This window comes from Oreochromis niloticus, linkage group LG16 (genome assembly GCF_001858045.2).
Source record: "Oreochromis niloticus isolate F11D_XX linkage group LG16, O_niloticus_UMD_NMBU, whole genome shotgun sequence".
In the NCBI taxonomy this organism is placed as follows: Eukaryota; Metazoa; Chordata; class Actinopteri; order Cichliformes; family Cichlidae; genus Oreochromis; species Oreochromis niloticus.
In genome coordinates, this window is record NC_031987.2 from 12404514 (window position 1) to 12415055 (window position 10542).

A 10542-nucleotide genomic window follows, 5' to 3' on the forward strand; every position below is an offset into this window, starting at 1 on the left:
ATAATGAATGGTGTTTTGAAATTAAATAATCCTCACTCCGCTTGGTTTCTTATACCAAGTAAGGTCTTTAACAAACTGGGGTATCGATTTTCTCCTAAAATGTGACTTTGAAATTACTAAGCTACCTGTTAAACTCTCTGAATTCCATAAACAGCTCCTTCTTTATTGGAAAATTATATTTAAACATAATTTCACTCTACATAACTGCCAAATTTGGAACAATAGATATATACTGATGAATAGAAAATCTATTTTTATTCAAGATTGGTTATCGAAAGGTGTTTGGGCAATTGCTCATTTTGTAGATGAGGAAGGACAGGACATCACGATTTTGGCCAAAAATTTAATATCCAGTGTTCTAAAAGTAATTTTAATCGGGTTATAAAATCCATTCCATTGTCACTTAAAAACATAGTCGTAAGTGATATAATATATTCTGACATCTCCCTCAAGTTAAGGCAATTATATATAGATGGTATTCAGTTTTGTAATGTTAAATACAATAATAAGTTCCTGAGATCTTCATTAAAGAGTCTTTATTCTCCAAATTTACTTAGACGTAATTACATATTAAAAGATTTCCAAGAGGAAGAAATTGAAAGAATAAGAACTAATTATATCACCTTCCCTATCCCTCCTAAAGGGAAAGAAGTCCAATTCAAAATTTTAAATAAAATGTACCCAACAAATAGGTTCCTTGGTGATAGTTTTAAGATAGAAACTGTTAATTGTGTATTTTGTGAAACAGAAGAGTAGGATTTGGACCATCTATTTTTTTTTGTGCAGTTTTATACAAATCTTTTGGTTGGATTTTCATGCCTGGCTTCAATCGAGTGGGATTCAAATTACCCCATTTACCTTAAATGTGATATTGTTTGGAGTGTTTCTGAAGGAAAGTCAGTTATGGTGTTAATGTTTTATTAATCTTGTGCAAGCAATATATACATAAATGTCGACCAAACCAACCCTACTTCACTGGAAAAACGATCTAAACCTGTTGGTTAAATCTTTGACTTTAGTTAAAAAGAAAAAGGCTGCATCTTTTGGTTCCCTTTTGGAAGATTTTGATTTAGTGAGTTAATACTCTGTTAACTTTTATGACCCCGTCTTTATATCTTCTTTTTCTTTGTACAAAGGTTGAAATTTGTATTTTCTGATTGTATAATATATGGTGCATTTTGTTGTATGTTGATTTTGCTAATTAAAAAAAAAAGAAAAAAAAAGAACATGCTAGGAAATGTGTGCAATGGCGACAAATGATCCGCTGTCCCGGCGACCAGGCAGCCCAAGAAGAAAATTGCTATGAATATTGATATTAAACTGAATTCAACTTAAGAGATCTTTTTCCATTTTTCTCACCGCCATATTCATCCATGTGGTGTCGCTGTGGGCGCTGGTATAGGTTTCTTTAGAAGGTCGGAGTTCATTGCGTGCGGAAGTAGCATGTAGTTGGATTCTCGATTTTCTGTATGCCTCTCAAGTGTATGGCTCACCTTAAATTACAACAGTGTGTTTGTTGTGTTTTGCATTTTCGGTTTTTACGGGGGGGCTAAGTGATTTTGGTAGGTTGTGGCTAGTCTGTTATCTTCTGTGCTAGCTGACGTTAGCATGTTGTTGTCTAAAGCGGTGACGTTTTAGGACCCAACTCGTAAAAACCGTAACGTTAACAAATAATCAGTAAACAAATAATAATACGCAGTTTGCAGTTTAATAGCGTTAAATTAATCACGTTAACCAGATCGCTGTTTACTCAATTTCATAGCTTTCTAGCCTGTCGTCCTTCGGGATGAAGCGAAGACTTTAGCGTTAGCTTTCAGCTAATGTTACATTGAGTTTGCTAACGTTTGTGTAACCAGTGAACACCGTTCCCCAGAAATATGTAGCGTAGTCCTGACACCGTTCATTATTATTCCTACAAACTGTTGTCGTTGTGTCACCCTATATGCTCTCTGTTAACTGAACGTTAATGCACAGGAGCTGGTTAGCTGGGTAGCAGTATGAAGTTGTGATGGCGCAAGGGGCTTTATGCTTTAACATGGCATTTGTTGTGTAATTTTCGAGGACTTGTCACACTACTGTATAACAAGCCAAATGCGAAGGCTAATTATAATGGGTTTTATAATGTTGAGAATGGTTTTTAATCGTTTGGCATGAGGCCTGTGTTTGAGCCGATGTTTGCTGCAGTTTGATTATTGGTTTTGGAGGACTACTCGTAGCACATGCGCAGTTTAGTTTATTACTTTGAGTTTGCTCCTTATTCATGTTTTATCTGTGTTTTAAGAGAGTTTAATAACTACTAAATCTTTATTTTCTTCCCCCTGCTGCAGCTTCGGTGTCTCTCTGCAGCAATGACCACCATTGTACATGATACCACAGAGGCAGTGTGCCTCTCTGCTGAGTACAACCTGTACCTGAAGCCTATTGCCAAAATGACCATCAGCGTGGCTTTGCCCCAGCTCAAGCTGCCAGGCAAAAGCATCTCCAACTGGGAGGTAATGGAGCGGGTGAAGGCCATGGTGGCCCCGGAGCAGTTTTCAGTCTTGCGAATCTCCAAGAGCACAATGGATTTCATCCGCTTTGAAGGTGAAGTGGAAAACAAGACTGTAGTCAAGAGCCTGCTAAGTCGTTTGGATGGGAAGAGCATCAAACTCAGTGGCTTTACTGATGTACTGAAGGTAAGGGTGAACAAATTTAGAGCATTGCAGTACTTATAATTAGTAATTGCATGGTTATTGGAGTCACTGGAGTTTGTTGTTGCTACTTAAATGTACTTAAACTGTTTGTAACTCTTTGTCAATACATTGTAATTTGGCAGTTCAAAGAAATTACCTTGAAAATAAACAACTATCCAAAGGCAAGGCAGCTAGTTCTAAGTATTATATTATTATCTACCAAAGATTGATTACAGGTTGAATTAAATTGCACTAATAAACCGACAGCAGAGTATATTTATTTCACCCTCTCATCCTTTAGGTTCGTGCAGTAGAAAATAAAGTGGACTTCCCGACACGTCACGACTGGGATTCTTTTTTCCGTGATGCCAAGGACATGAATGAGACACTACCAGGTGAGAGGCCTGACACCATCCACCTAGAAGGGCTTCCTTGCCGCTGGTTCAGTCAGAAGGACAGCCAGTACCCAGATCGGCCCTCAGAAGAAGTCCTCATTGCAGTTTTCCAGACATTCGGCAAGGTGATTCACATTCATGTTTCTGTGTAGCTAAAAGGAAATTAAGCTTTTAATATTCACATTTTTAGTTCACAATTTAAAAAAAAAAAAAAAATAGACATAAGCAGTGCCTAACTAAACAAGAAACTAATAAATGTCGATATAAAAAGTTAAAACATTAGTATTTTTTTGTTTTTGTTTTTTTTTTAAGGTACGAAATGTTGACATTCCCATGCTGGACCCATATAGGGAGGAAATGATGGGCAAGAACTTCAGCACATTCAGCTTTGGGGGCCATCTGAACTTTGAAGGGTATGTCCAGTATCAGGAATACTGTGGCTTCACAAAAGCCATGGACACTCTGCGCAGCATGAAGCTGATGCTGAAAGGAGATGATGGAAAAGCCGTGGCTTGCAACATCAAGGTACTGCAGACTACAGTAGTGTCAAGCCTCTGCCTACACATATTAAAGCTGATTTTATTTTCTACCTCTTAATTGATTGACCAATCATTCCAGGACTTTTTTTTAATCCATCAACTAAAAATGTTGTTTTCTTAATTATGTTCAGTCACTGCTGGGAGAGAAATTTCTTCGTACAAACTTTAAATGCCAGGGTTTTGAGAAAAATGGAGTTTAACTCATTATTAAGGTGTTCTAATGCAGTGCCCTTTCAAATATGGTTGTATTAAGCAGGACAAGTATAGAGAACCATGCAGCCTTGAGAGGTTTGTTTGATAAACATGCTGATAAATTAATGATTCTATGCAATATAAACAACCTCCTTTTCCCATCAGGCTACCAGTGAGTGTAGCTTTTTTTTTCTTCTTAAGTGAAAATATTAAATGCACTGTGACAATAGCTTAAAACTTGTAGAGCAGAAAAGATGTTGTATTTGTAGCTGTGTCACTGGAATATTTGTCCATTATTCATTTATTTAAAATCTGTGTTGACACAGTAATCTGCCATGGATGTAATATTTTTAGTTTTCAAATGAAGAGCTGGAAGGACTATTCCTGACTAAGCATGGTTATAAAATGTTGTAATCATAGTAAACCACTCTGAAATGTGTGAAGCACTCGAATAAGCCCTTAAACTCACCAACGGGTTTATCAGTCTGGTATTCTTGGATTATATTTTGTTTTGCTTTATCCACTATCCCCCCCAAAGTTGGTCTAAATTACTGAATTAATAAAAATTTACATACTTTTGTTTTGGGTTTTTTTGTGTGTATAAATTTACCAGAACAAAGCACTTTTAAGACCATTTAGTTTAAGACGGGGGGAAAAAAAAGCTACATTCAGTCAAACCAATGACGTCAACTGAAGTGCTCAGCTGTTTCGATATGAAAAGCTGTTGTGACAATTAACCTTCATATGATGTGCGTTTCTTATCCTCAGGTGACCTTTGACACAAGCAAGCACCTTAGCGATGCTTCTGTGAAGAAGAGAAACCTAGAGAGGATGAAGTTGCAGGAGCTGGAGAGGCAGAGAGAGGAGCAGAAACAACGAGAGAAGGAAGAAGAGGAGCGGCGTAAGGAGGAAGAGAGGTATGATGGAAGCTTACATAGGAACATGGACTAAAATTGGACTATATTGAAAAGTTAAACAGAAAAAATGTTAGAGGGGAAAAAATAGAATTTCTATTTTTCTATTTTCAGTATTTGACGGAGTTGTTGGCTTTTAAATTAACAACTTCATCACCTGGTTTGATAAGAGCTGACAAAATGTTAACAATAAATATTCACAGAGCATATTTAACCACTTTTTCAGGAAACAGAAGGAATTGGAAGAGGAGGAGAGGGAGAGGAAGAAGGAGGAAAGATTACGGAAGCGAGAGCAGAAGTTGCGAGAGAGGGAGGAGCGCAGGAATCTGAAGAAGGTGAGGCGTCAGCAAGAGGAGGAGCAGAAGAAGCTGCAGATGAAGATTGCCTTGGAAGAGAGGAGACTGCTGTTGGCTCAGCGCAACTTGGAATCGATACGGCTCATCGCTGAGCTGCTGGCCAGGGCTAAGGTATCAATTTACACAATGCAACACTATACGCACGTGAATAAGTACTCTGCAGTCCCTGACAATGGTCCAGCAGAATGTTGCGCTTTATTGTTGAACCCCTATAGCTTAATCAATATTTAACACTTTTGCAGTGTGTACAGCTCAATTTAGAATGTCTGTCCCCATATGAGTATTCATGTTGGATTGATCTTTAAAACTATCTTGCTTTTCCATTTTTGTTCCTGAGTGTGATTATAATAGTGGAAGCTTATATTATTAATTGCAGAAGTTTCAAATGGTGAGATGGGCATATTTACACGTAATCCAGATGTGACAGAGCGAGCCAGACTGCTCTCAATGCTCTCTTTCAGACATTTTTTTCTTTCTTGGCTGTTTGGTAGTAGTGACAGGGATTGTCCTTAATATTATGATCTTAGGCACACAGCTCTGGCTGTGAGCAGCACACCTATCTAATGCTTGTGAGGGACAGCCAATCAGAAAAAAGTTGTGGTATCCCGAAAATACACCGGGTATGCGTGTTTGATGTCATGTCCCCGACCCAGTTTTGTTCTGTCTGTTCTTTGCACAGCTTCGGATCACACCAAGAGTTTTTTGAGCATACTAGGGTATTATATTTTTATGTTTTTTTTATATTATTATATTTCATTGGATAACCTCTGTTTTTTGTGACCTAGTACCATTTCTTTTCTTTCTTTCTTTCTTTCTTTCTTTCTTTCTTTCTTTTTTTTTTTTTAAGTACTATTTCAAGGAACATGGAGTGATGCGTTTGTATGCTGTGGTTTCAATTGGAGTTGCAAAAAAAGTTTCAGCATTAAAAAGTGGGTAATATTAAAGCAACAGGTGCTAAAGCATCTTGTTTCAGACAGAGGATGAAATGGGAGATTGCACAGAGCACTGGTATAGAATCAGTTGGGGTTGTTTTGAACTGCGAATTACGCAAAGTTTCTCTTGCCTGATAAAAGTGGACCCGACAATGTCAGCATAAAGGAATAATTTTATTTTTTAGGAACGGTGCTTTTTTTCTTCTTGCATAGATGTGAAATTTATTACTAAGCCCACTACAAGTTCACAGCTACAAATACACATGGCATATAACCCTTCAAAAAAAGGGTTTGTTGTTGAGTTTAGGATTTTCACACTTATTAAAGGTACAAGACATCAGAAAAGCATTTGAGGACCTCATATAGGACTTTGGTACATTGGGACAGAAAAAGAAAAAACACTGATGACTAATGTTTCTAATTTGGATTTCATTTAGACAACCAGAGTACTGCATGTGTTGGGACTTGCACAATACGACTCCTGGGAAAGTGTTACTCCTGTGATACTTCCCCCCCAACCGACTCCTAAACCATATGCTTTCGTTTATCTTTGTCTTTTGTGTTCTCCTCATCAGGCTTTGAAACAGGAGCAGCAGAAGAAAGAAAGGGCTGAGCGTGAAGAGCAGGAGAGGAAGGAGAAGGCTCGACAGAAGGAGGAATTGGCCCGTCTTCAGCAGTTGGAGGCCTGTCGCCGCAAGCAAGAGGAGGAGCTGCGGAGGGTGGAGGTGGAGAAAGAGCGAGCACTGGAGCTACAGCGGAGAGAGAAGGAGCTCAGGGAGCGACTGCTTTCCAACTTGCTGAAGAAGAACAGCAGCAAAGCCGCAGGCATCCAGGATCAGAGTGGCCCTGATGTGACTGAGGATATCTGTAATCCAGATGATGTGATACTTGGGGTCCTGAGTGGGGTGAATGGATTGAAGGCAGCTGAAAGCAAAGAAAAGCAGATCTCCAAATCTGGTGCTCACTCCCAAGTTTCAGGGAAGAATAAATTAATGGAAGAAAGGAGAGAAGGGGAGGACAGAAAAAAGGACCGGGAGGGTAGAAGGGAAGAAGTGTTTAGCAGCAAGCGCAGCAGGGAACGAGCACGAGACCATTCCCACAGGGAAAGGAGCTCTCACAGCCGAGGAAGGAGGCGACGGTCGCACAGCAGGAGGAGAAGGAGCTGCAGCCACCGAAGGAGGAGCTACAGTCATCATAGGAGCAGGAGGAGATGTAGCCACAGCCACTGCAGCAGGAGCATAAGCTCCAGCAGAGAAAGGAGCTGGAGCAGCACTGAGAGGAGTTCCAGCAGAGGGAGGAGTCACAGGCATAGTCATCGCAGAGGCAGTGGCAGGAGCAGCGATAGAGGCAGGGACCGGAGGAGTCACAGTCATTACAGTCGAAGATACAGGAGACATAGCAACAGCAGGGATAGGAGCCACTCCAGACGGTGCTAAACTCATGGATGACAGTTATCATTTTATTCATTTGTACTCACCATTTCTGGACTGACCTTTCAAGTTCAGCAAGTTTCAGAGAAGATTAGATACTTTTGGTTCCTCAGTTAGGTGAAGAACTTCCTGCTTCACAGACTGTATATGCAGGTGAACCTTAGTTGTTGCCGTGGATTTTTACCCAAGTTGTTCTCAGATTGATGTTGTTGACAACCTAAATTTTCACTATAATCAGTGTAGCATGTTCACAAAAGATAGTGATGCAAAATATAAACTTGACCTTTTTTCCCTTTCCTGGAAAATTATTTCTGTGTGAAGTAAAATGTATAAACTGGATTGAAGTACACTAAAACATAAATCTAAAAATTAATTCTAAAAAAGTGAGTTTTAAAGGGGTGATTGGACAAATTTAAGTTAAAGGCTATATCCTGGTCCACAGGTTATTACATCAACAGTCTGTTCTTTCATTAAAATATAAAACAAATTTTTCCATGACTGTGACACATCAGTGAGTTACAGAGAGTTCAGACATGTTTATTATTATTTTTGTCCAGATTTGTAGTTGGATTCTTAGAAAATAAGACACAGGATCTGATATTAATATACATAAGGTTTGTTCTAACAAGCACTTGCATGTTACAGTAGCTGCCGAACACTGTAAAGGTGACTACTGGGCTGCTAAATGGCTGCTGCTCAATTACAGTGGGGGAAAAAAAAAATCCTCAAATGATGAAACACATACCTGCTTTAAGACTGTAAGGTACAATGACTGGTTTTGTTATCATTTTTTCGTTAAGTACTGCTTCAGTATTTGCTTTGTTGCTGATAATAGTTCAGAGAAAAACACAAACAGCTCTCTGTGACTGTGTCAGCCTTGAATAACAGCACATAGTTTTAGTTAAAGAATTACTTTTGTGTACAATTCAAAGAACATTTTTGTTTGTGAAGTTGAATGACGTGATTTGATTTGTTTGGAAACTTGTTAATGTATTAAACCCAACTCTGCAAGTAGTGTACTTGCTCTTTGCACAGTCAGATGTTAATCTAGAGTGCAAGTGATGGATTTGAGGCCTGTCTAGTTTCTTCAACACTTCACAGATCTTTGACAAAGCACTTTCTTGGATGCATTTTAAAAAATGTACTACGAGAACGTTTCTCTTGCTTTTACAGACAAATTGTAGTGACAGGTAAATTTCTTCAACCCTACTAATTACTGTACAGACTGTTCTTGACTTTTACTTGCTCAGAGGATGTCGAAGTTTTGCTGACACTTTGTCATTTGTACTTGTGTCAAAGCCTGTTTGTTCTCCATGTGTTCATGATCCACTAGAGCATGTCTTGTGCACATTGCAAGTTGTTTAAAATAAAAAAAATTGAGCTGAGACCTTTTTGTTAATGTGTTTTTTTTTTTCCTTTCCCTAGATAAACCTGCAATTTCCTTACTACAATGAACCTTTTAAAATGGAAGGTTTAAAATCAAGTTTCGGATATTCTGCTAGCTTTTTTCCTACTCCTCATCAAAATGTAATATTTACATTTACAAAAAAATGTTCAGTCAGCCTGAGGCCTACAAAACATGCGATGCTGGTATTATGACATTTGTGGCTGTTTGAGGAACCAATCAGATTAAGCATGAGGACATGGCTTCAAACACACAAACTCAGCCAGGATGGCTCACAATCTCTGCTCTAATTCATCCCAAAGTTGTTCTCTCGGGTTGAGGTCAGGACTCTGTGCAGGCCAGTCAAGTTCTTCCACTCCAAACTCACACATCCATGTCTTTATGGACCTTGCTTTGTGCAGTGGTTCGCAGTCATGTTGAAACAGAAAATCTGATCTAAGACAAAGTCCATAGCTTTGTCTAAATACTGCTGATCAGAGCACATTTTTTTAATATACAAAAGTTAGCTAAACGTGTGCTACAAATAGATCTAGTGTATTTAAAAAGCTAAATAACTAATAGTGTGATACATAAAATCAGACATTGTGTCAGTTGTTGGGATAAGGTTGCTGACTATGGCTGTGACTGTAAATGTGTCCATCACACCCAGATCCAGCTGCAGAGTTGTAATTTCTAAGGATCTGTTAAACTATGAACTGGTAATTAGCCAGTTTGTGTCCTTCATCCTGTGCAACCTCTGCAGTCCTTGTTGGTCAGTGTGCAGGCATTCAAAATGAGCACTAATGCTGGGAAGAGGCTGGTTATTGTGTGTAGCTGAGGCGGGGCCTTTGGCATCTGACAGTGAAGACCAGTCATACAAAACAGCAACATCTGAGCACAACCCAGGGTGACTGAAGTAATGTTTAGCGGTCGTAATGGTCCTGCGCTTGGCCAGTCACTGCCTACGGCTGTGGCTAGGGTGTAGTGGGTGTGATATTCCCTGCTTGTATAACTATCATTTTGTGTGCTGCTTAGTCTGGCAATGGTAATGGTTAATGATGTCTCTGCTGGAAAAACTCCTCCCTGCACTCAGCATCAACAACAGACTGTCTCTCTTTAGTTCTTAACAAGATGGCTGGCAAGGTTGGTTCATTTTGCTGCATCTGAAGTCTCGGGGAACATCTGGAGCAACCTCAGCTGTGACTTTCCAGGTTGATTCCTTAGCATCAAACATTAGTAAGATGTGATAAGTTGGGAAGTGATCACGTTGACATTTAACTTTGGTCTCAGTAACAGCCAGCAGGATTAAAGCTTTGTATTGATTTTTAACAAGTTATAAAGAACAGGCAGATCTCCCAACACCACAGGAAAAGGTCACACGTCTGCAGCCTCAACATTCAGCAACTGACTCATCAGCATCCCTGTATAGTCCACCACCTCCAGCCTCAACAGAAGAATGAGGCAGAAACCCAGTCATATTTCTACAGGCAGCTCTAATTCTCTCAAAGGTAAGGAGGAAAGTAGGCTCAATATTTTCTGCAAATTTTTGTAACCTTGGCTCATGAGGTTTTTGACTGACCTGTGGGAATACTGACTCTTTTATTTTGTGGTGGGTGTCTTATCTTGGACCTGGTGGTGGTTTACCACCAGATCACAGCTTCCTGTGGTTCTGGATCAGCTGAAGTGGGCTCTGGGAAGAGATGCCTGTGCTTTCTTTAAGAGCTAAAA

The 10542-nt window shown here is 39.3% G+C and overlaps 1 protein-coding gene across 2 annotated transcripts; it reads left to right on the forward strand.

Moving 5' to 3' along the window:
• The first annotated feature begins 1396 nt into the window (after positions 1 to 1396).
• akap17a (A kinase (PRKA) anchor protein 17A) lies at positions 1397 to 8815 on the forward strand. Of its 2 annotated transcripts, XM_005451936.2 has the most exons (8): positions 1397 to 1562; positions 2328 to 2675; positions 2816 to 2854; positions 2974 to 3192; positions 3380 to 3592; positions 4567 to 4715; positions 4939 to 5179; positions 6576 to 8815. In XM_005451936.2, the coding sequence occupies exons 2-8, from the start codon at positions 2349 to 2351 to the stop codon at positions 7434 to 7436; spliced, it is 2049 nt and encodes a 682-aa protein (XP_005451993.1). In that variant the 5' UTR covers positions 1397 to 1562; positions 2328 to 2348; the 3' UTR covers positions 7437 to 8815. The 2 variants fall into 2 exon arrangements, with proteins under 2 accessions (XP_005451993.1, XP_005451996.1); XM_005451939.2 differs by lacking the exon at positions 2816 to 2854 and having other exon boundaries at positions 1398 to 1562.
• Positions 8816 to 10542: the final 1727 nt, after the last annotated feature.

Bases quoted from the DNA above. Each gene is read 5' to 3' on its own strand.
- akap17a (XM_005451936.2), top strand. From the start codon at position 2,349: ATGACCACCATTGTACATGATACCACAGAGGCAGTGTGCCTCTCTGCT. The intron at 3,593-4,566 runs GTACTGCAGACT...TCTTATCCTCAG, and splicing joins CCGTGGCTTGCAACATCAAG to GTGACCTTTGACACAAGCAA. The intron at 5,180-6,575 runs GTATCAATTTAC...TCTCCTCATCAG, and splicing joins AGCTGCTGGCCAGGGCTAAG to GCTTTGAAACAGGAGCAGCA.